At 41.4% G+C, this 27,524-nt stretch overlaps 1 protein-coding gene across 2 annotated transcripts in view; it reads left to right on the top strand.

Moving 5' to 3' along the window:
• Window positions 1–27,524, top strand: part of PTPRG (protein tyrosine phosphatase receptor type G) — a 397,969-nt gene that overhangs the window by 330,694 nt on the left and 39,751 nt on the right. For both annotated transcript variants that reach the window (XM_084530728.1, XM_084530729.1), the window contains one exon: window positions 1,399–1,531. In XM_084530728.1, coding sequence (XP_084386854.1) covers window positions 1,399–1,531 — 133 coding nt within the window. The remainder of the gene's footprint in view (window positions 1–1,398; window positions 1,532–27,524) is intronic.

The following is a 27,524-nucleotide window of genomic DNA, read 5'->3' as shown; positions in this document are numbered from 1 at the left end:
TTACTTCCATGTTAGTTGAATTTTACTCCTGCCTATGGAGGAATATAATCTAAATGCTATTAAAATAGAGTATGACTTCATATTATGTGACATCTGGTGACTTCCAATTATCTGTGTTTTGCCTGCCTACGGTGAAAAGGCAATTATGTTCTTCTGGTAGGATTTGCAGCAGTTTCAGAAGATATGATAATACAATAGCGAACGAGGGCAAGGAAGCACATTGGTAAGGAAGGACCTGATGGTCTAATATGTAGAATTCAAGTATGTTTCAGTCCTCATTCAAATCAGAAGCTGTTTACACTAATCCTTTCCCATTAAGTCCTGTTGACAGGTATTAATCAATTACTCTCTGTTTTTAGGAAACATGGATGAAATACAGAATCCACTTATGTATTTCTGATTTATAATTTTTTTTAATTACTTCTTAATTTATAATTCAATTCTGACTATCATGTTACCAGAATCATAGACTATTCCAAGTTGGAAGGGACTCACAGGGATCTTTGAGTTCAAACAGGATTACTTGAAAATCTTATCTAAAATCCCTGGTCAAGTCTACTCGAATTTACACAGTTTTGTTGTTTTTTTGACATACAGTGTAGGCGTAGGGTCTATTCTTACTAGCTCCAGTACCTGAAGAACTCCTAGATATTTATCTTACATATGATACAGTAATTTTGGCATGGTGTTAGAGTCATGCAAAAAGTGAAAATGGAGTTTCTCGGCTGGCTCTCATATATTGACCAACTTAAATTTTGTTCAAAAGCTGCCACATAACAATTTCTTCTGTCAGTTACAACACATACTATCCATTCATTCATCCATCCATCTTGACAATCCATATGCTAAAAAGTGCTTTCGTATGCAGTAACTCACCAGATTGTGACAATTCAGCAAATGATGTGACATGACACCCAGCATGTTGAGGATTTTTTATTTGAAGATAGTTACCAAGAAATTTATTTCTGAAGCAAAGTATTATGCTGAGCTTTGCAAACAGAGCTGCCCGGCAGTGTTGAGAAACAGGGTGCATTTACCTGCAAACACTGATGATAGAGCAAAACATTTACTTTGTTGCTGTGGTGGAATGACTCGGCAGGGTCCTCCACATCTGATAATAGGTGCTTGAGTGATAGAGTCCTAAAATTGTGCATGAGACTGTAATTACAGGCAGCAGTAAAATCCAAGCCATATGAGGCAATAAACACCATACTTTTGTGCTCTAATGTTTCAGACTACAGACAAATGGAATCCCACCCTGCAATTAGAAGATCTTTGTTCTGAGTGTTTGCTCATATCATGTAAAATGCACAAGCTATTTGTTTTGCTTATACATGTTTCCATACAGTAACTCTGTTTACACTTAATGATTCTCTTTATTATGTGTTTAATACACAGCTGACAAGAACAGCTCCAGCATGGCCACGAGACCTTCTCCTGGTAAAATGGAATGGATCATCCCACTTATTGTGGTCTCAGCACTGACCTTCGTGTGCCTCATTCTTCTCATTGCTGTGCTTGTCTACTGGAGGTGAGCCTGTTTTCTTTAGATGGGGAAACTGATCATGATTTAAAACACATTTTGGATGGTATTTTTTGATGTGGTCCCATGTTTTTTATTTTATTGGATGTTGTGGTGATAGATGCATTAGATATCTCTCCAGATGCTAAAACAGCTCTGTTGGTTAACTATTCAGCCATCTCAAATATTAAATTTTTGTGTCATGAAGTTACTAGTAGCAGTGGTAGAACCAGCTGTAATGTCAACAAATATTTTCACAATTAGTTCATTTTAGATAGCTATTAAAAGCCTAGTGAGACTGTGCTAGCTTCCATGTGTGACTTTGCCACTGACTTTGTGTGATCTTAAGGCATTCATTCTTTTTCTTTGACTTCACTTCTTCAAAAGCGAGATAAAGTTGTTGCACGTTCCATAGCAATGCTCTGTGTAGGAGCTCCTTAGCACTGGTGAAGCATTCACAAGTACAGACTGCAAGATCTTGCAAGTAAAGATTGCTTCTTAAAATGAGATAGCATCCTTTACACCAACCAGGCTCAGTGGTGGAAATTAGGTTTAGCATCAACAAATACAACTCTAGGTGATTTAGAGTAAAACAGAACCTGTGGTGCCTTCTTATGCCAGAACCAGAACTCTAAGATACTTCATTTTTCTTGTAGTGAAAGTTAGCCAGGCATTAACCTTATACAAGGCATTTTGGAATTATTTCAAAATCTGCTTAGATGGGACACAGAAAAGTAGCCTTGGTGAGAAATAGCAGTCTATTGATCATTATATCTGCAGAATCAATTAAAAAAATACCGATCTGTTTTTCAATGCACCCATTTTACTGACAGTTAATTGGCCAAATTGTTGAGACTGGAAACATTCTAAAGTATATTAACAAGTAGATGACAATATTCTTGTGAAATTAATTTCTATTAACAGTTGCAAGTAATTAACGTGATCACAGTAAAACAGTGAATAAAATAGCAGTGATATGTGCACAAATGCTAAAGTTGCAAAGGTTCTGAACATCCCAATTTAGTATGTCATCCTTCAGTATACCGCTTTTCAAAAATCTCTCTCATTTTTTTTCATTTGAAGAACTAAGCTTGGTCATATTCACACCAGACAAGCCCTTGAAGTATATGGTGTATGTATCCTGAAGCACTATAATAAAGGGCTTGTAGAATTTATCTTGCATTGATAGAAAATGCTCTTCTAAGGAGGAGGGGTTTAGAAATCAAATGCTAACAGCAGTTACCAAGAAGAGTGTTGGTACCTCTCATTGTTGATCCTGCTTGGCAGGAGGGTTGGATTAGATGATGTTCAGAGGTCCCTTCCACCCTTAACCATTCTGTGATTCTTCAGTGCATGGAGAGAAATACTTGCAAATTTAGTATCAGTACTCTTCTTGAGAGAATATTAAAGTTGGAAAGTACTAGCTTAGTTGCCAATTGATAGAGACTAATTTTTGGTAAATACTGTTTTTTTATAGATCATAATATCAGTTAAGTCTCAAATTAAGATACGTTACTTAAACGCCTTTTATCTTTCAAATTCCAAACCATCTACCTCATGACTTTTTTATTTGCTTAGCAATAACAAACAGGCACATAAATCAAGGAAGTGAACTAAAGCTTTAACTGAAACCAAATTATTTTTCCAGTAATGTAGTTTGTTGTTTTGCATAACAAAACATTTTTGTTGCAGCAATTGTTTTTTATCTGCTCTCCAGAATTTGCATGAGTAGTTAACATTCATCAGTAGCTTTGGTAGAATTATGAACACGTAATATGTTAATACACTTGACAGTAGTGGATCAATTTATTGTGTATAATTGATGCTAAAAAAAATATAGAAATTTAAAATTAATATAGACATGGAAGGGTATGTCACATCACAGTCAAAAGTTTTGGATAAACACGAAGCAACAAATTGGAGAACAATAAGCAAACTTGAAGGCACATGTTCTCAGTTCAAAATAAGCTCCTGTTCCTAGCTTCATAGTTCTGAGGATTTTTTTTAACAAATAGAGAACAAGTACAAAAGAAGTAAATGCGTGTTTTAGAATAAATCAACAAGGAACTAGAACACAAATTATCCCCAGTAACATTTCACGTTGTGCAGGCCATGTCATTGAAGTGGTAACACAACATTTTGTGTGCCCTTTTCAGTGTGATTACCATTCTTTAGGAAAAATAAAATGTTTATCTTTGTAAGTGCTTCAAAGAAAGGAAAAAACAGAACCTCAAACACCTCAGAGTCTAATTTACAAGTTTGAAAGGAACAGTGATCTGGATTTTCAGGACGAAATACTTAGCTTAAAATGTAATAGGCAACATATGGAATAATTTGCTAATTAACACCATCAAAGCAAATGGCATGAAAATGAGTTTGAGACAGATTTTTCAGTAAGGGAAACATGGTATTGAAGTGCACAGCAGAGAAACACTTACTATGAAAGGATAACCCTCAAGGGGACAGGCATGCTGGACCAAGGGGTCTTCTCTTGCACAGCAATTCTTTGTTCTGGTGTGAGAAAAAGCATTACAAAATACAACCCAGAGAACTAGAAAATGCAGAAGAGACATGGTTACCTTTTGGCAATACATTTTAAGGGAAAAACAAATGATATTTTCCCTTTTTCATTTTTGAGTATTAGTGGGAATAAGAAGATTGGAGAACAGAGGTGACATAAGTAGAACAATGAAGCAGAGCAAAGCCTTCTGCTTCTTTGCATTGCATCAGTGCCCTGTTATCCAGGGACCAAAATAAGGAGTTAAGGGGTTGCTTAGGAAGGCTTGGCAAAACGTTTATCTCTGTTCTGCTCCTTTGTATCTCATTCTGTGATACAGAACTGAAGTAAGTTTTGTGATGATGTCTTGTTGGAAAAAAGCTTTGTTTTTTGTTCCCTTTATGTGAAAAGGTGAGTGAAAGGGAGCAGTCACTGTTTGATGAAGCTTTCCCTATATCTGTGGAACTTCCACGCTGTGTTCATTAGAGACTTCTTGTAATTTAATATATTTGGGAATGATTTGTCCCATTTCTGAACAAGACTCCCTTATTTGCAGAGGTAATTTGCTGTTCTCAGTTCCTTTTCCATGTGGATCCTGGACAAATGGTGAAAGAATATGATTGATGTTGAAGAGAAAGGGTCACTTCCTTCTTTTTAGCACAATGGCCATCTCAGTAATGAAAAGGGATGGGAACTTAGAGGCAAGCAGCCGCTCTGAATTACCTTTCTACTAAAGTTTCCTGAATTCAGTACTTTTAATGGCACCACTGTGCAAAGAGGGCTATGTGATTTTAATTTGGTAGAATGGAAAATAAACTAGGTCAGCATAATGAAGCTGCAGAGATTGCCCTGCCTCTTACCCCAGGACAATGAAGAGAGCGGCACCACGGGATGACCAGGAGCCAGGGAGGTGCACTGGGGCTGGATGGGAGTTTGGCTTCGCAGCAGGCAGGCTGTGGTTCAACAGTTTGCTTCTGTGCATCTTTGATTCCTCTTACAGAAAAGCTGGCCTGGCTGGTCCTTGAGCTGTCATGGGCATGATGAAGGAAGCTGCTGCTCCCAGTTCTAGCACCTGAAACTGATTTCTTGTAGTGCAAAGAATTAAGAGTCTTAGCAGATAGAAAATATGAGGAGGCCAGATCCATGTAGTACTCAACATACAGCATTCACTTCTGCAGTGGCACAATGGTATTTCTTTTTTCTGCTTTCATTCCATTCGTACTAGTTCCTGAAATTGGGTTCTGTTTGGACAACCACTGCGTGTTTCAGAGAACTGTTCACTCTGATTTTATGATCTTTGTTGGAGCACTACCAGCTCATCTAGAGCCCGTTCAAGCGTGTGCATCGTAAGCTGCAGTTTCCCAAGCACATTATTTTTGTGTTTCTGGGCATTTGTTTTGCATCTGTGATTTTATGCCCAGACTCAGTATCATGAGATCCTTCTGCAGTTCTTCAAGGTCAGTTTAAATTTTGACTTGGATTTTCTGCCATCTTTGCCACTGTTACTCTCAAAACCTTTTCTACAAGCTTTGAGAATTGCAGCGTGTGTTGGCAGTGACCTCCAAACTATTTAGGGATTGTGTGTGACTTCATTTTTTTTTGCAACAAGGCAAGTTCCTACAGCATGCTGAGCCATACTATGCCTGGAAACATTCACTGTATTCCTGTCACGACTTGAAGAAGTCCTGAGTATTGACACTGTAAGGGATACCCAGGGTCAGTGGCACTTTCTTTCTCACAGAGGTGCAGGAATGTGAATAGGGTTGGGAAATCAGCTAAAATACTAAGATGCACGTTATGTTCTGTCACTTTAGAAAAAAAGAAAGGAGTTTCAGGAGTGACTGGTGACCTTCCCCTGATTGTTTTCCATTCTGATTTTTAATATAAATACTACAATACCATAGACCATGGTTTCAAAGGGGGAAATAAGCAGAGAATATTAAGAAGCAATTAAGATTTTAGAGTTTAGCCAACAGCAGCTTTTAAATGGGAACTAAATTATAGCCATTTCTCATTTTCAGCTAAGAGGAAGAAATTAATTCACAACTATAGCTGGAGAGTTTTCTGTTTCTTTCTTTTCTGCAGATACCATAATTCACCTCTGAATTATTGCCACTATCAACATTGTGATCCCAAAGACAAAGCAGGAATGTTGTATTGCATTTCTTATTAAATCAAGCTGTTTATACAGTGCTAATATGTTTACATTCAGGAGGGATTTTTGGAACAACACAGCTGCTGCCTTTCAAAGAGCAAGCAAGCTTACATTGCTTGTTTATAGTCATGTGTGTATATGAGACAGCTTGGGAAAAAGAGGCCTTTAAATTTCCTTAGGCAAAACTGTACAGAATTTAAAAGAAGAGTTTTCTTAGGTTCTGGGAAGCATCCTGCTGAATTGAACAGAGGCCCTGGAACAGGTCCTGTGACAGAGCCTCACACTTCTTCAGCAGTGCCTTTCTGTGCAGAAGAAATGACACTGAGCACCAGGAGATGTGGGTTCTTTTTCTGACTGTCATTGATTTTCTGTGTGACCTGGGGCCAAGTTACTTACTGTTTGGCTGCATTGTTGTTGAACTCGGTGGCAAAGACCTCACTGGGAGCAAGCTCAGGTGTTCAATATTTCAGCACCTGAACTCAGTCACTGGTGAAATAGCACCACGGAAGGTCAGTTAGCTGTATTTGTAAATCAGTTTGTAATTTAGAACTATAAGCTGCAGCACAGGACCAAGGACAGTTGTAGTTATCATGTCTAATAACCATGCCTTGGTAAAACGCCATTTGGTGCTAAATTCAGGGTAACTTGTGCTGCCGCATAGCTAAGAGTGTTAAAACTTCATTGGGAAAAAAATGTGAACTTCTGCCTGTAGGAGGTTGTAAAAAGTGCTGAAATTGTTATTTGAACCTATCTTTAGATTTTATTTTATGAGTACACAGTGTGTTGTTCATCTACTGTACTGATTGAAAAAGGAACATTGCAAATTTACAGACCTTTGTAAAATTGCTTGCTTACAATGATAAAAGCTGCTTTCAGCTTACTCTGAAATACTTGTGATTCTGCTCGCTTTCTCACTCTTAGAGGATGCTAGGTAACACTTTCTGAGAGTCTCTGTGCTGATTTTAAGAATGACTTGGGTGCAGTTGCTAGTGTATTTATTTCAGCAGCAGTGAATCAAGCACCCTCCTCTGTTCCTGCCCTTGCACTGCCCTCTGTGATACCAAAGCAAATGTTTGTACAACCACGTGATGAGCTGGATTGAGAAATAATCCATGTGTTGGTTTTTTTTGGTTTTGTTTTTACCATTTTTGTTTTAAAAAAGAGGGGGTCTTTCATGCCCTGATTTAAACCAGATTAACTCCCGGTCTGCTTCATGCAGTAACCAGAGAGAGTTGCATGACCAAGGGACCAGCAAGAGGCAGGAAGGAGCAGGAAGGATGGGGATGCTCGCACTGACACTGCCCCAGTGGTGCCAGAGGACCATGTCCTCTTGGCTTGAGGACAGCCGTGCCCCAGGGTGCAACCCGTGTTGTCACAGGCAGCGGGGAGAGTTAACCAAGGGGAGAGATTTCCTGAGCTGGGAGACGGGCAGCACTACAGGCAGATGAGGAGAAACACGGAGGTGAGCTGTGTGCCTGAAACCTCTCCCTGTGACCATCCCAGTTCGGAGGTTCAGTAACCAGCCGTGCCCTGCTCACGCCGAGCAGGACATGCCTGCGTTTTGCTCTGGAGTTGGCTGCACGTAGCTTTGTGTGAAGGAAAGCAGCGTCAGAGGGATCACTGCCCAGCAAGCAGCGTGCAGCCTGGCCTGGGTTCAGAGCCCTCTGATCTCCCTGCCTCAACCTAGGCAATGCAGGGAAAGCGCTCCAGCCTCTATGGCAGAAGACCCAGGCTGTGTTTGATTTTGCCAGTGCTGGAGGTGAAGGTACTGAAACAGCGAGCCCTTTTGTGTGCTGTATCTCAAAGCACTGCTCGTTTTCATTAAAGGGGAGCAGGCCTGTGATCATCTCCCTCTTATCCCACGCAGGGAACCGAGCTCAGCCTTTGTGCTGACGGCAGGCAGCTTGCTTTCCAGCCTGAAGCTCAGGGCAGCCGCTCATTGCTTGTTCTAGCTGTTGGCACCGTTCTTTGAGCGCTTGTCGGGGAAAATCGATGGGAAAAATTCTCCGACTGCATCCCGACTCTCATCTGGTGACCTGCAGCGAGGGGGGAGAGCCCATGAGGAGAAACGCAAATGCCAAAGCATAGTGTGGTGCTGCTCTTCCTCCCCTCGTGGGCCTGGGGGGTTTTATCCTCTCCTTTCATTGGGAGCTGGGAAGGATCTGGCCCAGCTGCCCTGTCAGGGTGGTGGGGTGCTGGGGCCTACTCTGCGCAGGCAGGGCCAACATGGGCGAGCAGAGGGGAGGCCTCGACACCACGTCCCGCACCACCCAGCCTTCCCAGCCTCTTCCTCAGTACCCGTTTCCCAAACGGCTACTTGAGGCCTTTCAGAAATCACAGGAGTTGTCAGTTGTTATAGTAACGGACCCCCTGCTGCTGAATTGGCCCTGAGATGCCCATTTGGGCTTTTGAACAGACTAACTCATGCTCATTAGACAAAAAAGAGAGAGAGACAGATTTGCAGATGGAAAGTTGCTTTTTAAGCATGCTGGATGATCTGTTAAGAGCTAGATTGTGGAAGGGGGCATGTTATCTAATTATATGCCTGTTACTTTTACTCTTCTTTAATTAACACTAGTTTCACTTTTTCTTGCAAAGCAAAACACTGCAGGATTTTGGATTCCTCCCTGGTGAGGTCGGTAGCGAGCTGCTGCTTTGCAAACAAACAATTGTTGTCTTAAGAAAGGAGAAAGAAAAGAAGTCAGAGGGAAGTTAAAAGAAGTGAAATGCATGTCAGTGGTGATTTCTAGAACTGTAATGATATCTACAAAACTCAGAAAAGAGAGTTTCTAATCCTCATTGTACAACATAAGGAGCAACATCAAAAATTAATGAGCATATTTTGACCCAGGGATGTCCCATTTCGAGGAAACAGCACAGTCTAGATCTTGCTTCAGGTTTAAATCTGAATAGCACCACTGATATTAATAGAGTGACTCTGAATAACTGCTATCGGTTAAATCAGGCCTTGCCCTCATAAATTTGAGTCCACATAACTGTAGAACCTGCATCACCTTAAACGGGTTCTCAAGAGCACAAAAAGTGCAATAATGAGTTACTTCTTGCCAGGTGTCTGAAGCCAGCTTCTTCCTATGTCACGCATGGCCAGCCTTCATCTGAATTTCATGAAGCAGCGTTCTTCTCTCAGCTGCCTTGTAAATGAAAAGCAAACCAGATCTACAGCAGGCTGGTGTATCTCCACGTGTAAAGAGGACTGTGGCTGTGAGAGGTGAGGTATATCCCACAAGATTCACCTTTTCTTTGAGGAAGCTGGTCAGACCATACGGGCAGGCAGGACTGTTAGCTGAGAGGGGATGCAAGTGTTCCTGTGTACATGAAAGGGATCTGCAAGGAATAAATGATCTTCTGCATCCATTGTGCTTAGGATGAGGAGTCTTAGGTTTAAATTGAAGCAAGGGAGGAATTTAGGTCTGACATTAGAAAAAGCTTTATGATGGGAAAGACAATAAAGCAGTGGACTCCAGAATTTCCATCATTTCTACGTTCCAAAAAAAGGTTAAGCAGCCATTTGTCAGGCGCAGCACAGGAGTCATCGATCCTGCATGGGAGCTCAGAGGCTCGTTCTCCACAGCGCTGCCGTGCAGGCTTTAAGGCACACATGCAAGTACAGAAGAAGAGGAGGAATGAAGTAGTGTGATAAACGTCCTGTGAATCACAGACCAGAAGGCTGAAAAAGTGTTTAGAAGACGCCGTTCAAATGCATCACGTTTAAAGTGAGTAATGTGAAGCCAGTAAAAAAGCACATCTAAGCAGTGGGGTAAGGACAGAGGAAGAGACCGTAGCTTTGGGGAGAGAGAGGAAAATACAGACAGGCAGGAAAGAAATGGCACAGGCAGCTTGCAGAGGACAGCTGTGTCAGGAGACTGCAGGTTGGTGGAAAAAAATCTGTTTGGAGTTTGATTCCATCTGTTCTCCTGCAGCAGAGGGCCTAAAATTAGGGAAGAATTAAGAGTACAACAATGATAGGAAGATTGGAAAAAGAAGAGCAGGGGTGAGCCTAGCTGAGGTTTGTTACCCCTGTTGGGTGTTATCCGAGGCATCCATCTGTATTGCACGTGTCAATACTGCCATTAGCAGCAGCAAGTGCCAGCATGAGGCCATCCCTCGTGTCAAGGGAAAGGACCCTGCGAGCAAGCACCTAGAGTGGCTGAATCAAGCCATCCACAGAGAGCTCGTTATGGGAAAGTATTTTCTTGCAGAGCAGACAGGGAACTGCGATGGCTTAAAGAGCTAAATTCTCAGAGCTATGAAGCCTCGCACAAATCACCCGTCCCAGCCCAGGCAGTCCTGGTGCCTGCTGGATTGTGGTTATTTTTAACAGTGCATTTAAATGAGAGCTCTTAGTTGAAACCATGCTTGTTCCACAGCTCCTGGGATGTTTGTACCGTGCGGGTCAGTTGTGTGAATGTCTTTTCTGCAGGCACTTTTACAAACTCAGTGGGAGCCCCGATCTGCATCACCTCTTTTTTAAAAAGATAATGTCAAGCATGCAATCGTAAGTCAAATAACAGCAAAATATGTGCTTCGGTTGTGGAAGACTAGAATTCAAAATATCATGTTGGTGACCTTGAAAACAATGAAACAACAACAAAAAACTTTTTATTTTAATCTTTAATTTGCTATGAAGCATGTCCCATAAGAGCTGAGACATTTAGGGTATGCTAATTTGCTAAAGAGGATAAGGTCTTGGCAGCAGGATGGAAAACTGCTATTGACACACTCCTCACTGCTTTGTGTAGATGTGTGGCAGCATTTCCCCAATATTTGCAGAAATACCTTCCTCTGGGGAGAGAGCAAAGGGGAGCAGGCAGGGACAGTTGAGGTCAGGCAATGAGGAATCTGTGGCGCAGCTGCAATTGATCTTTGTTTTGTTTCTGTGGAACTAATTAAATGGATTAATTCCAGACACTTTCTCTGGAAATGCCTTCCCCAGTGCTGCTGTAGTGATGAGGTCTTGAAAAAAAAGAGCAAGGTTTTATTTGTGCAGTAACTGGATTAAAGGCGGTATTTTTACAATGCGTAATTTTGAAGCAATATTTTTAAAATATTCAAATGTTGAAGTTAGGCTCCGTTAAGAAGTGGTTTGTAATTGCTGAGAAATAGTACACCATGAGGAGTACAGTTTTTTGATGAGCACAGCAGCAGAAGATGTTACTGCTGCCTTCTCCTACTCAGCTTTAGTTCATTGTAAGCTATTTTATAAGAAACTTTAAAACTTTTGAACTCTGGATTTTAGAATTATGATCAGCTATTAAAAGAGAGAAACCAGTCTTAGCAATCATGCTTTGTGTGAAATTAACTTGGGGGAAAAAAAGTCAAAAATAGAAATACTTCTTAAGAGGCTGGGTGCATTTTTTGTTCCCTTTCTTAGCTGCAAGAAACAATTTATTAACCTATCCTTGTTTGATTTGTTGCTAGTTTATGTTCCTTATTGATCTGTTGCTAATGCCTATGTTTTATATAATATTTTTAGTATGTATATGCTAAATCGTGTACGGTATCTCTAGTATTCTCACACAAATTGGTAGGCTGAGAGTTAGAGGAATGTCTCAGATGAACTGTGAATGAAATATCCTATAATACAAGTAGATGTACCCAGAGGGAACAGTATACCTCTGCTGTGAAACTGTGAATTAACCACAGCAACCAGATAAATTATATTTTTTCTCTCTCCTTGTAACCATAAAATACAGCTATTGAAGTGCCCTGTGCTGTCCTAAGTCCCACAGCAGCATTTGGACTAACATTAGCACTAGCTATTTCACAGCGGGATGTGGTCTAAGTGTAAAATTATAGGGTAAGAATATTAAATCAGTTCAGCAATCTTAACTGGTTGGATAAATACCAGGATTCAGCAGCCTAGTAAAGCAATAACAAGCAGGGGTGGATTTTTATTTTTACTTTCCTTAAAATGAAGTGCCAACCCATGCAACTTAGATAACAAATGCCTTGGGATGCTCGATGCGTATTGTGCTGCTATTACAAATGTTGCAGCTATGCGAATTCATTCAGGTTCTTGTAGAACACTGAGTCTGTTAAGAAGAAAACATTTCTTCTATCACCATGAATGGCATGTATTTCACTCTGCCACCTTACAAGTCAGAATCCATTTGAGCTCTAACATTTAAGCTGAAACGGGAGCAGGTTGCATGCCTGGTTGTCATTTTGTGGGTTGTTTCATGTGTTGGAATTCCCATTTTTTCCAAAACAGAACAAAAATATTTGAAGTATCATACAAAGAGACATTTATAAAGCAATATATTAAAATAATAATAATAATAATAAATAACAACACAGGTTGGTGTTGACTAAAATTTTTTCTCCGGTTTTGAATGTTGAAAACATTGTTAATGTAAGAACAGCAGTGATTACAGATGAGGATTGCAACAATTGCTGAGGGCAAGGAGGACTTCCAACCACATCATAACTCAAAATGATGATCATTTACTCTTCGGTCTTCTAAGTTTCCTGAATTCAGTGTTCATTGCTCATAGTGACTGGTATTGTAGACATGAGGTGAAAGCTTTGGAGGGGCAGTCCTCATCCCTGTCATTTTTTTTGATTTGTTCATTTTGAATAAAAGCCTAGGATGTAAACCTACCAGAATGGTTAGTCTCTTCCCATTCATACAGCTCCTTATTTTTGAAGCATTCAGGGTGCTCTTTCAATCAGAGAGTAAATGGGTTTGCTTTGCAGTTCACTTTCCACAGCCTGCAGATGTTGGTTTTGTGAGTTAATGCGGAATCCAGGCTTCTTCATCCACATAACCAACATTTATTCAACATACACAAAATAAGATTCCTGGCCATGATATTCTTACAGGCTTCGTGTTCATTTCGATGAACTGTTTTTCACCACTTTCCTCACTGCTAAAGGTACAAACAGGCCTTTTAACTTAAAAGGGCTTTTCCTACGATCTGTTTATTCTTCAGCAAGCTTTTCTGTGAGCTTTGGATGTCAGAAGTCATAGTCATGTTTTCTGCTTATGCTTAGTCTCCCTACAGCTACCCACTTGTCCTTGTACTGTCTAATTTGGGGGAGCAGAGAACGAAGGGAGAGAGAGATTAACAGCCCATCAAACACCAAGGGCATTTGGTTTATATCTGCCAGAGTTGTTCAGAACATACTTTGTGGTATTGAAGGGGAGAGTGTATACCTTATATTTATCGAGAGCAATTCCTTTTCCAGAAACCTCTGATAATAATTAAGTAATGCCATTTGCATGCACAAATCACCATAGTTTGACTTGGGTGACATTTAATATTGAATCTGTCTAGGCAAAGCAATTTTAGGAATTGTATTTCCTTGGAGATCACTCCTAAAGAATAAAAAAAAGTTGAAAAGATTTTAAAAATCATTTCAGCAAAGAAATTATTCCCTTTTTTTCCAGTGACTGTGAAAATAAAGTTTCTGCTTTCCAAAGGAAAATAATTAGGAAATTTGCAAATGTAAATTGGCCTGTGTTGGTCTTCGTCTTTATTTATGTCATTAAATGGAGTATTTAATTAGCATATATATTATTCAAGTTTCAATATAATCTATTTTGTAAGTCCAAGTTCAAATATAAAAATCAAATTGGGCTTGATGCCTATTGTTCACATGCAAAGCAGCTAACATAGATGTGGAGATATGATGTGAATTGAAACATTCATATTTCACAAGGATGCAGTCTACATTTTCTGAAATTACGGGTTGGACTCTTATTTCTAACTTTTTCTAATTTGCATACATATTAGTCCCTGTTTAAATGATGTGTTAATTCTATTCATTAGACTTCAGTGAATGCTTCTAACTCTCCTGATAATCAAGCATAGGTCCCTGGAAAGCAAATTATGGACTTCCATGTTGCAAAACACATCGTAAACGTGACATTTATCACTGCTAAGCCAACTTATGTGGAGCACTTGGCTACAGTCAGTAGGGCAGAACCCTTTTTCTTATGCTCGCAGTGATAATTGTCATCTCTGAATAAGGACCTGGCTCCAGGTCCCCAAAGTCTCTTCAGAGGTGGTTGGGCACTTCACAACCACTCTGCCCTCTTGAAGTTAAAAACGCCAGTTCAGCTCTTTGGGAGAGAAAGAGTAACTCGACTGAGATCCTCACGCAAATGGCTTCAAGAAAATGGATGAGTAAGTGTTTTCTGTTCCACATAATTTGATGGTGGAGATGAGAATTTGGGAGTCTTGAGGGGCTCTGCAGTCTCTTAAGAGTATTTGGTTGCTAGAGCAGGAGCCTGCAAGCTTTGTTTTGCTGCAGTTCAAGACAGGTTTGTGCTTCAAAATGTGCAAAACGGTAGCCCTGAAAGCAAAAGCATGAAGGTGGCAGAGTGCAACGGGAGTCCTTGCTTCCTTCTGAGCCGGATCCTGTAGTGAATTGCAGAAACAGTCCCTGGGAAGACAAGGGACAGCAGAATGGTATTGTAGTTCAGTGTCTGCTCTTGTGTGTTGATTTATAAATCTGTGACAATTCATCTTTTTAACTCTAGGTATAAAAGCATTGTTATCCCAGTGGTAAACCTGAGGTGATAATTTCCCAAGGTTTTATGTTGATGGGGTGAGCCCCAAGTGGTGCCACACGGGGAGTTGCCATGTGTGCTCTGATTAATAAAAAAATTGATGGGAAGAAGAAAGGTTCTTATGCCATCATTGCAAGGAAATGCTTGACATCTTTAAAGGCCTATAAGTTTAGTTTCCATCTGTTTTTTGCAGTGTCTGGGCCTTTTCAAAAGCAGCACTGATGTGCTGCAGGGAATTAATTTAGCTCTTTGTGGTAGTGGAAGGTTAGAGTTCAACATCACTGTTTTTGTTATCCACAGAGCTACACTGAACAAGTTCCCTGTTGTATAGTTTAAAGGAATAGGTGGAGACTACTACAAAGAGACTTGTTGTCCCTGCAGCATAGTTTTATTCAAGATGCACAGAATAAGCGAGCAGAAGAGAAGAAATCACAGTATTTGATATACATTCACAGCAGCTGCTTCATCTCACCATGTCTGAATGTGTAATCTCACTCTCAGGAGCATTCTGCACGAGAAGCAGCTGGGCGCTTCTGAACACAGAAGAAATGCTCCCATTTCACCAGCATTTGCAATAATAGAAGCTGCACTTAGGCCTGTGGGGAAATGAAAAGTCCACGTTTTAGTGGGAGTCTGAGATTTTGGTGGGTTTCGGTGCTGTCTGCAGGATCTGAACTTTCACTTGGATGTCCAGTCTGTCCCTGGCAATGCTTCTTAGCACTGAAAGAGCTTTATGCCAGCTTTTTTTGAGACATTTAAACCATCTGCAGCCCACTTCTCCTCCACTCCTTAGCTGAAAAGTGTGGGTCCCGTTGACTTCCAAAATAATCAAGCTGGAACAGCCTGTGTTGTAATTCCCTGTGTGTTGGGGACAGAAAAGGATGCTGAAGAAAAACAGCTTTAAACCATCTTTGTGGTCCCTGTATTCCCCTAGCCCAGAGTTTAAGGTTCACTGGGGTGGAGGACAGTGGGGGAACATTCATTCCCCTTCCACACCTCCTTCCAGCATCTTTTTTCCTTGGTGCTTCAGACAGCAGCTCCCCACCCCAGGGAGATGTGCTCACACATGAAACCTCACATGTAATTTCTCGGGTGACGGGTTGAGCTTTCCCATTGTCGTTGCCCTCCACCAACCTCACTGTATTTACTAGGCTTTCTGTGCAGAAGGAGTTAAATCCATATGGGTTGGATGTTTGCTGCTACAGCTCATGTTCTGTTTTGACTTTTTTGGTTTCATGTATTTTCCTTTTTTAAAGTTACCAGTTGTATCTGAGACCTTAACATCAGTGGACCACTTTGTGAAAATAAATATTAATGGGATGGCTGCTGATAGCATCATATGGGTCGAAACAAATGCTTTTATAATAAATGGAATGGATTATTAATTGAGTGGTTTGGAGATAAAGCGGGATCTAAAGTGACAAGCTCATGGCACAGCAAACTGCCCTTTGCAGGAATCCAATTAGAAGTGTGAGCAGCAAATTGTAAGCAAACTTGCTATAATCATATGGGGGCAATACAAGAGTGGAGCATAATTTGGAGCCTGGGACCTGTCCCCTTGAACGTCTCCTAATTCCCTTGAATCAACATTTAGTTACTGTCATGCCAAGTTTGCTTTCTTCAGCTCTTTCTGGGAAATGCTGCATCCCGTTGGTCTAGCCCAACCGGAGGGAGACAGCGTGTTTTGAAATAAAAGGGCATATAAATTAAAGGCACTGGATTCTGCTGCATGTCTGTCTGAGAAAAGTGACTCATTTGTTAGCCTGCTGAAATTACTTTGCATTGAATAACTTGTGCTGATGTTACAGAGTTTTGCCTCATCACTTGAAGCTGTTACATTTGCCATTTCCTCAATGAGAATGTTCAGGAATTGTTTCCTCTCCAAATTGCAATGTTTGTTCATGACTTGGAAAAATAGATGGTTTGCTGCGATGTGTCATAGATAATGGTTAAATACTGCCTGCAGTAACCAAGCGCAATTGTCACAGATATATTTGAGCATCCGTGCCAGCAGATATGTCTGGTGTCCTAGCGAGTGATGTAAATCGTTCATTGGGTATGAATGGTTCAAAAAGAGTTTTTCTAAATATTATGTATCATTTTCGTCTGGCAGATGGAGTTGTGGAAGCTGCTATAGCGAGAGTTTGTGAAAATTCAGACATCCTGGGCATTGCGTGAAATAGGCTTAGCAAGCCTCAAAAATGAGGGTGCAGGATGAAAAATGAGGGTGCAGGAGTGATGAAGACCTAAGCACAGCATCTGGGAAGTTGGGGTGGTATTTTCAGGCTGATGGAGAAGCATGTGAAAAAACAACACAGAGCAAATCAATTTGTCTGTTCTGTCAAAATGGCTATGATCAGCCAGGAGGCAAATGAATAAACGGATCAACAAGTATTTCACACTTGTGTGTTCTCGACAGGAAATCACAGATCTGAAACCAAATGTCTGGGACAAAACTACCAGAAATAGTGGCAAAATACTCTGCTGTTTAGTCTGCATTTTAAGCATTTTTAGCTCACAAAAATCCTTGAATTAAAATACAGGAATAAAATAGGAAGGCTTGTTACTACCATTCCCAATCACCAACATAAATGGAAATTGTTGGAGTGGGTCTAAAGGCAGGACCCCTGTCGGGGCTGGAAGCTCCCTTTGCCCATGTACCCGAATGCATGGTGCTGGCCATGGTGGGTGCTGCTCAGTTTTCCCCTCCTGAGCTCCCTGTCTAATCGCTGCACTAATCACAGCAAAAGCAGCACCGCGGATCACTTAAGACCATGGAAATGAAATGCATAAATACAGTAGGCGGAAAATGAATCTGAATTGTTGGAGGTGTCAGCACCGAACAATTCACCTAGGTGCAGACATCTCCTACGTTCCTCACAGATACCATGCCTGCTTTTGCAGCTATGTCACTTCGTGTGCTGTGAAAGAAAAGAAAATACTGAGACAAGAGCTTGCCTTTAATTTACATGTCTCCTTCCAAACAAGTGCCTGACATACCCAGACACATTTCTTCATACACTAAGGAGCATTCACGTGTTTTTCCTAGATGCAGACTCCCTTTCTTGTGTTATTTTTTCTCCTTTTCCTCAGTCCCACATTTGCCAATACTGAAAGGTTATGAGGAGCTTAATAAAAGGTAGATTAAAGTTTTGAAAATCATGCAAAAAAGGAGAACAGTCTATAAATAGAAAATATATTAAACTGTATCTGGTGTTAAGGTATCTACTAATTAACATAGGTTGACTGAATTTCCTGTTTTTCTTATTTGCAATGAACTTTTATCTTGAATCAAGATGTTCTCCTCACTGTGATTAGTTTTGTTATTAGATGTTTCTACAGACTGATTAAGACAATGGGAAAGCAATAGGTTATTTGCCCAAGTGTATTCTTACTGAGAAAGTTTGTCATGAGGATGAAAGCATTCTGAATTTTCAGAATAATTTGGAATGATTCCTTAAAGGCAAAGTCTCGTCTACATCTGTTGCTTTGTAATTTTTCAGTTCTTGACTCTTCTGTATAATTGGGGGCCTGTCAATATACTTCATGATGACTTTGCTGATATGCCTCATGTTTTGAGTCCCCATGTGCTATAAAAGTGCATTTCCTTGACACTGAAATTCAAGGGGCTTTGAATGAGCCATAGGCTTGAAGCTTCAAAGATGTCCTTGTTCTTAATAGATACTTTGAAAGGGAAACTCTTTCTCACTTCATTTCAAGTTCTTTCAGGATGATCCTTGTAGTCCCCTCTGGCTCGTGTTATAGTGGATATAGTGGACTTCATTACTTGCTTATATATTTAGATTTTTTTTTTTATTATGGCTTTTTTGGTCTGTGGAGATGGTAATTTGAAATATGCATGGTTTTTACTTCATGTGCTCATTTATTGTGCCTAAGTATGCTTAATACTGCTTACCACTTTTTGGTATTAATCAGATTTTTCTTACAACATCAGTTATCTTAGGATTTGTCTGATGTTACTGCTGTTGCTGGTAGTTTACTTTTTAGAAACATTCTCGCAGAAAATACTGCAGTGTTTAATGTAAATACTACTGGACTGATCCTACTGATGGAGGGACATTTTATGCTTATCTATGAATTGATGTGGGTCTGTTGTCTTTAGCCAAGGGAGCCCAGGGGCTATGTTTACACCCCACTGATGGTCCTGTTTAACCTGAACTCCACTTCAGCTCATACAACTCGCTTCTCTACAAGATAGCTCTATTAGGGCAGAGCCATGCCCAAGGTATGTAGCCCAGCAGATAAGGAGTATTGGAGCAGGCAGAACTCACACTAGCATGGCTGCATCTCTCCTGGCATCCCAGATAGGTCACTGGGGTCTGACTCAAGTATTTTTACAGAGCTTGTTAGAGATGTGTTCAGCATACTAGAGCAGAATACACAGTGCAGCATTTCTCAGTGGTTTGGTTCAATGGACATCATCTTATTGTCTCTGATATTTGTGCTTCCTTGTCACATTTGTTAACCTGTGAATGCAAGAAACTCATTAAAGCAATGCTTCAGACATGCATACGCCAGGCTTCCACAGAGCTCTTGAGTCACTACCGCATTAGTACCAACAGCAGCAAGAAGCGAGTCGCCAAGTGGGTTGATTGATAGCAAGATTAATGATCCTCAAGACTTCTGTCCAGGTTTATTATTTGGCGGCTTACAAATCTTTGCTTTCAGGGAGATGGGTGGGGAAGGAGGACCAGCTGGCTGCCACCCGGTCTGTCTGTATTAGCGTGATGAGGTGACGTACGCAGCCCTGTCGGAGCGCTACCATTAAGCAGTGTATTCTCAGTGTTCTCATTATCTTCCAGGTACTAAATAATTTGCTTCTCTGCTCTTGGTGCCAGCTGCTCTTTTCTTTTCCTTTGTGCTATGCTTCTAAAGGTGTCGTTTTGTTCCATGACTAATTGTGTCCTAAACAGAGTTAAGAGGAAATAAAAAATAAAAAAATAAGTAGGAGTTTCTTTCTGAAATGGCCAGTGAAAAAGGCCCACTTTCTAAATACACAGTAAGGAAAAGAGGAAAGAAATAATTACATTTTTAATATTTTATCCTGGCCCCAATAGGATGAACATGAAATATGGCCAGTGGTGTTGGGAAATCTTCCTAGTTTTTCCCATACAGTTTTCATCCAGGTGCAAGTGGACATCTCTGACGAGAAAGAGTGCACTTCCCACCAAGTAGTTCGTTATATTTAATGAACTGTGGCATTTCGGCTTGAAGATGGTCATGGCCCTCAAAAGAGAAAAATTGTGCCTGATCTGTTAGCGCATTCTTGTGTTATGTTTAGGTCCCTGTCTGTAGCTTGGGATACCTAAAATAATTGTCAGTTTAATGTCCTGATGTCTCATTCAGAGGAGGAAGGAGCATTTTAGCAACAAGAAGAGTAGAGCTCTTCCATTTTGAGAGCTGAGGTAAGATTAATTGGGGGACATTTAGGTGAATGTTCCAAGCAGAAGCCAAATCTTTTCTGTCCTCTCTTAGCTGGGATCATTTCTGTATCGTTCTTCTTACAGCACAACTTTGATCCATGAATTACACTTTGCATTTAAAAATACCTGCATCTTAACTTCCTGGTGTGCCACCCTCACTCTTTTTCTTCTTCTTACCTCTTCTGAGATTCATCCCAAAGGGAATTCATGTCCCGAAATGATAATATCAAGTATGCCCAATTTTGAGTTCTTGGAGGTGCTACTAAAAGCTCCTTTCTAGTAAGAGGCAATCTTCATTGATTGCTGCAGTTCTCGTGATTACAGAACAACTCTTCACTTGGCTACATTTAGCTTCCTTCTGTGAGAAAGTTTTCGCTTCCCTTTTAATATTATGTTACGTTTAGGGCATTGGAAGTACACGTTTTGCAGGAATTGCCTGAGGTATTATTTGATTGGAAAAGGCATGCGTTTGTTTTCCTCTGATTTTCTAGTCTTTGTGGTATGAATGTTGCATTAAATAAATAGTTGGCTCAGGGAAAGGAAAATGAATACATCAGGCTTCTCTTTGCTTTTAAAACTATGCCTAATTTTTAAACCATTTTAAGATACCACCTATAGCTTTCTCTACCCCATTTTTGCCCGAAGACATTAAAAATTTGAGCGGTAATGCATATGCTAAGAAGCTCGTTCTCTTACAGCAGCAAATACTGATGAGTAAAGTAAACCCATTCAGTCATCTGTAAAATTGCTGAGTGTATCCAACACAGCTGTTGTGAGTATTGATTAAAGCAGGAGGGGAAGGCCTGATGCTGCTGGCCCTGTCAGAGGTCACCAGGAGAGTAATTAGCTACCAAGTGGTACAGGGCCAAGTGTCATCACAAATAAGGCTTCACGATCGTCTTTGCCATTCTCCAGGGACCACAGCAAGATGGGATAAGGAAGCGTGGAAAATGTTTGTGCTGAGTTAAACTACAATTTATCCACTTACAATTTGCAGTTAAAGAGCTTTCTAAGTGCATTTCTCCGTTGGCCACCTGGGCGCTTTCTGGTCACACAGCTGATGAAGGGGGGGATGACTTGAAAGCAGCTCCTCTTGGTGTGTGCTGTTAGCCATTTCAATACCCTTCTATAAATGAACATTTCTTGTCTAATGTCTGAGTTCAGTACCATACGTGATTTAAATGGGTGTGTCGTCTGGTGCAGGAAGATGCCGTCTAAATCCAGGATCTCAGAGGATAGGAAGAAGAGGATTTTTAATTTTGTGGAGAGCTGTGTAGTCAGCTGGCAAATTTAGGCCATCAATATTAAATTAGCTGTCTTTCTGTGTCAAAAATCCCTCGCCTTGTTTGCAGATGAGTTTTTCAGATGGAGAATTTTACTAGTGGTTTGTTGTTCATCACAAATACTGCCTCAGAGTTTTACACACTTTTTTTCTTTTTTTTTTTTTTTTCCCAGTCTGCCTTTTCCCAGCATTTTTCCTGTCTTTATTTCTCTGTGATTTAGTAATATGTGTAGTTTTAAGTAGGTGTGGTTGGACTGGTGATTAGCACTTGGATCCTTTTAGCTTCTATGGGACTGTGTTGGTGCACAACTGAGGAGTGTGGAAAAGCATTTCTCCTTGCCCAGAGGAAGTCCTCTGGAAGGGCCAGCCTTCTTTTCACCATTCGGCTTGCCAAACACTTGGCAGCTGTGAACCTCTGAAATCTATCCATGTACTGTCTAGACCTCTCCAGTTGTCGTATCTGTACAATGCTTAACACTGCTCAAGAAGATTACAGGCAGAAATTGCTTTGTGGGGAGAAGGTGAATCGTCTTCAGGAGGGATATGCAGGAGAATCAGCATTATCACAAGGAAATTTTCCTCCTTTTTTAGCTCTTCTTCACAGTCTTGTTTTTTGCTCGTTCCTGCTTTGTATATCCTCCCATAGCTCAACTTCGGTAAGCCTTCGCAGCATCACTGTTCCGGCACAGCATAGGTTCTTTTGTAACTCAGCTTTTGGATTCTGGTCTTTAAGCATTAAGACCTGAGAAGGAAAATAATTGAAGAAAATTGGGGCAATACAAGCCATTTTATGGCTAAAAAAGAGAAAACGCAGATGCCCTTCTGATACAATGAATGGAATATCACTGCTCCATGCTGGTCACTTATTCATATTCATAAGATCAGCTTTTTCCGTGTGTTTTTTTCTTCTCTTTTTCTTCTTAACGCTTGAGTCAGTTTTATTGCTCATAAAAATCAGTGACTGATGACCCCAGCTAGAGCAGTGCAGACTGCAGACAGCTGTTGTCCAGGCTCCCATCCACTGCTCTGCTGGTGACATGGTCATGATTTGCAGCACTTCTGTTGTTCCGTAGTCTGTGGCTCTTTTCTGAGGAGTCATTGCCAATTCTGACAGTGACAAATGCTTGCCAAGGAATAGTGAAGCTAGTTTAAAGTGCAGAGCCATGTGTTACTAGTACACTTGACTGCATACATACGCTGGTTTTGGTGCCAGCAGAAACCAATCTTAATTGTGTCTCCTGGAAAACATGCAAAACAGTTCGGTGAGAATCTGAAGCATCTTTTCTTCTATTGAAAGCGAAAATGATTGTGCAGAGGTAGTGAAAGGGATAATTTCCTGTCTTTGTGGCCTTATTTGGTAGTTATTTGCAGACCTCCCCGTGATGGAGGAGCATGATGAATGAGCGCCTGTATCCAGGTTGTGTTCGATAAAGAATAAGCCATGTCCTGAGCAGCCTGCTATAAAGGTCTCTTACAGATCCTGGTTTGACTTCTGGTCGGTCTTGCCTGTGCTGCCTGCCAGCCAAGGACTATGTGTGAAAGTAGGGTGGCTGCAGCACCTCTTCATCAATAAACGTACGTTCTGCAGAGTTCCTGTCTGTGGGAGGCTGTTTCTGGAGGAAGGGTACCCAGAGGACAAGGTTTGCCCTGCACTGATGGTAGTGAATAGGCCTCCAGGACCCCTTCAAGCCATCTGCCCCGAATTGGTCATGCTTTAGGAGGTAATGACCCAAGGAGAGAGTAACTGCAAAGAAACCAAGAGTCTAGAGCTCCTCAGTGCTATTACAGAAATAAAGAATAAATCTGCCCAGCCTCGGAGAGGGAATACATGCTGACTCCAGCCAACAGAGGCTGCTGTGGAAAGAAAGAGTAGATCCCTGATGAACAAGGGATCAGTGACCATGCCAGGCACTTCAGCGTGTAAGGCAGGACATGGCCCTTGGGTGTCCCCAGGAAGCGAAGCATTCCCCTTTGATATTTCCTATGTTCAGCCACTGTTCTGGCGGTGTCAGCCGGCCACTGCAGAGGCAGTCATTTGCCCTACCGCAGTAATCCCCTGCTCCTTTTCCTCCTGCCTCAGCTGCTCCTGAGCAGTGCAGATCCCTCGCCTGTCAGCGCAGATCAGGGGATGCTGCCCGTGCAAGACGGAGCACAAAGGAGTAAAGGCCAAGCGCTGCCCTCAGAGCTGGTCCCAGCACTGCCGTCGGCTGCAGCACACGCTGTGTGTTTGCATTGGCGGCAGAATTAACTAAACACTGAGGCATTATCTTCTATGTGAAAATAAAATGCATCCATGCTTCCAGGCCGTCGTGTGATCTGGCTTTTAGATGAGCATAAAGGAGAAGCTGCTTGAGGTTTATTAACTAATAACCAAGGAAACCTGTTTTGAGTGTCAAAATCTCACGAGGCATCTCTTCTTTTACAGCAGCTAATCTGGTGTTTTGCTCAGCAGAGATGGAACAAGCATTTAACCTAGCTAATCAGAAGCATCTCTTGGCATATTTTTTTTGCTTGCAGTGTGATAATGAGGTGCTGCTGCTCTGGACTTTGCATTCTGTTAGCTTCCTTTAATAAAGCACTGTTGGTATCTCTGCAAAAAGATTTGGGGCAGGGGGATGCTCTCCCTAACGTCATCTTTGCATTCCAGACCCTGCCTCTGCTCCTTCTCTCGGGAGATGCTAATCTCGTAGTCTTTTACTTTCTGCATTTCGGTCCATATGTGACAATTGTGTATCTGATCACCACAATCTCGCACAGTTATTGTACCCCAGGGAAAGGGAGCCAAAAAACATATGGGGCTAGAGAAAATTGTGTGCTTCACTGCACACAAGCCTATTTCAGAGACAACAGACTCTGGTATACTGCAGAAAAGATGTGGGCTCTCTGAAATCTTTTGGAATTGAAATGAAGGCTGCGATTTGCTTTTGCACAGCCTCTGCTGAATACAAGAATTACTCTAAAATTAGTGTTTCAGTTGCTAAAATTTTAATAATCATTTATGCCATTGACAAATTCAGATTGCTCATTCACTAAGGGCTGCTTCTGACAGAAGAAAAAGCTCATATTTTTTTTCTGCTGACCATGTCGGTTTTCTGAGCAAATGGGCAGATGGGTGCAAATACCTGAACGTGTATACACCCTGGGGTCAAAAGTTACAGGCTGAAGTGCTCATCCTGAAAACTGTTGTAGACTTGCACCTTGTCAAGCCCTGCATCCATTCCCACTTCTCTTCATGGCTGCTTGTCCAATGACTTGAAACAAGCAATTTTCTGCTCTCACCCCTTCCCTTTATCCAGCCCTCCCGATATACACAGATTCACTGCAGCCTTTTGTAGCCTTAGCAACTGCTGCCACTTAAGGTTTGTATACCGACAGGAAGGTAATGGGTAGAAGAACGTGCCAGGGAAGAGATAGGAGCACCCTAAAGCAGGGAAGAAGACACTTACTGAAATGGCTTCCCATAGCTTCAATTCCAACTATCAGTATGTATTACTACAAGCTAGGTGAGTTTGCAGAAGGCTCTTCTTGGTCCAGGCAGCTCCTTAACTGGTCAGTTCCCAGGCTAAAAAAAATGGCCATTATCCAAACTGGGTGGTTTGTGGGCATCTGTGCGGTGCCCCGAGGTTTATGCTCCCTCCTAGAGCTGCACAGAGGAGACGTACGAGAGTAAACAGAGGCCCAGTAAGCAGAATTTGCTGGAAAATTCATGGAGTGAGTTTGTGAAACCCATTGTAAAAGGCCTTTTGAAGATCAGTCTGCTTTATCCTGCTCTTGAGTTTGAGCCTGCATATTCCCATCGGTGCTGCCTTACCCCGTCACCAGGAGCCCCTGGGAGATGGGGGAGTCACCAGGATGTGGGCGCCAGGCGCTCAAATGTAGAGGATAAACTTGAATAACTTGGAAAACAGCAATTGTGAGCAGGTTAAAAAATGTTTGAGGAGTATGTCTTCGTGTAACGTGCCGGTATCTAGCATTGTGAAGTGATGAGCATGCTGTGTTATGTACGGGTGTACATAAGATAAGGGTGTATTTTATGTGATGTTTGTAACCGAGAAAACCTTTATTCAAATCATGCGGTTGCCTTTTCAAAGACAGCTGCAGAAGGTCTACCAGGAGTAAAATACAGAATTGTTAATGACATTAAAGATTGCAGCGAACTTTGCGGTGTGAAATATTCATTTAGTACGTTGTTATTCCACCGTTGTGCTCAGCAGAGATACGCTGCGCTGGGTGTTCGGCTATCGCCATCGCGGGCCATACAGTATCACACAGCGTGATTATGCAATACAATTACATGTTGTGAGGCTATTAAGGAGAAGCTATCTTATGGCTGCACTAAAAAAAAGCGTAATGCCAGCCTAACAGAGTCTCTCGGAGTCTAAAATAACAAATTACAAAAAATAATTGCTTTTCTTAAGTATCGTCAGCTTAAAAAAATCCTGTAAATCCCTATGTAAAGGTCTGTCCTTTTATCAAACACCTTCTTAAGGCCTTCATTACGAGGAGAAGCAGTTCAAGGATTTCTGTAGTATTGACTCAAGGGAAAGAGCCCCAAATATATCAAAATCAGGAACATTTTGCCTGTTTCATATTCATAGTTTCTTCTTTATGTGTGACTGATTTATTCTGCTCTGTGCCCCCAGGGTGTGCATTGTCCAAAATAAAGGCTGCCAAAAAAAAATGAGACTGGGGAGAGAGTAGGGTGTGGGGGGGTTTAGCTGATGGTTTTAAATGCTGAGGCTATTGCACATCTTGCATCCTCATGTGTGAACTCACCTTATGGTGTTTCTTAACAAAAGCATGCCGACTAAATAAATAACTCCAGCACAATGCAAGACATGGTGTCTGAAAATAGAAAGCTGCTATGAGACAGTTGCTCCGTGCTGTGCAATATGCCCTTTCCTGCTTCTGTATTGTCTTAAGTTGTACTTGTGCTGCTACAGCATGTGCTTGCATTATAAAGCGCTCTGATTGTGGGCTAGAAAGTACAAATGCATAGAAAGCAAGTGCCTGGGATTATTTTTGGTTCTGGTTTTGCCTAGGAGAGTGGTTTGCTTTTCAGCGACTTTTTTGCTCTCTGGCACATATGGATGTTGAAAACAAAGCGAGCACAAATTACTTTGACCGTGTCAGCAAAGCCGGCTCAGCAGAGTGGGCTCTCTATGCAGAGCACAATGCCCAAATTACAGAGGAGCAGGCTGCAAGGCAGAAACTTAGAAGCCACTCCATGCAAATATGTTTCAGCAAGGAAAACAGCAACTTGACAAAAGGCGCAGCTCGGAAGGCCGCCTGCAAACTTTGCCCAGGTGTTGAGCAGTTCATTAAGGGCTGCAGCGAAGGGCATCTTTCTGCAATGGGAAGCTATTGTTAAGTGCCCCTGACAGATGAGAGCAGACCCTTCTCGTGTCACAATAGCTGCTCAGACCAAGCAAGACTCATTAAATATTCAGTTCCAGCCTCAAGCAGCTCATTAAGTCAGCAATGAGCAGTGACGCTGGTGTTGGAAAACCCTGCCTCAGTTAACATCACCATGCAGAGTCTCCTCGGATCTCTTCATGTTGTTCTGCTCAGTACCTTTTCTGTGATGACCAGCTTGTGCTCTCTGCTTTGCCTTAAATACAGGTAAAAAAAAAAAAAAAAAAAAAAAAGTCAGGTGGATTTAAGTTCTATTCTTTATAGGCCTTTTCAGAGCTGAGTCCTGGGGCCCAAGCTAAGTGTCTTGCATTTTTCTGTAGCAGCATATGTAATACAAGTTTGCAGGAGGAGGATGGGATGAGTGTTATATGGCTCTAGTGTTTAAAAAAAAAGAAATGTTTGAAAGATAACTTCTGTAGCAGAACATCGTGACACGCAGCAGTTACAGATGCTGTATGACTGTCTGTCCGCTGATACATAGCATAAACCTTTATAGTAAGTGTGTGTTCCCTGGAAATGTTAGTGTCTTGGGTGGATTTGGCTTGAAGTGTATGCTGAATATGTTTCTTGTGTGCAGTTTCTTTCTGGATGATGTATTTGAAACCTGTTTTGCAACTGCTGACTTTTGTGAGTATAATTCCATATTCAATGGTACTTTGGAATAATGTACAGA

This window comes from Aythya ferina (genome assembly GCF_964211825.1).
Source record: "Aythya ferina genome assembly, chromosome: 10".
In the NCBI taxonomy this organism is placed as follows: domain Eukaryota; kingdom Metazoa; phylum Chordata; class Aves; order Anseriformes; family Anatidae; genus Aythya; species Aythya ferina.
Note: the sequence above shows the minus strand (reverse complement) of the source record. Positions and strands in the feature narration are given on the sequence as shown.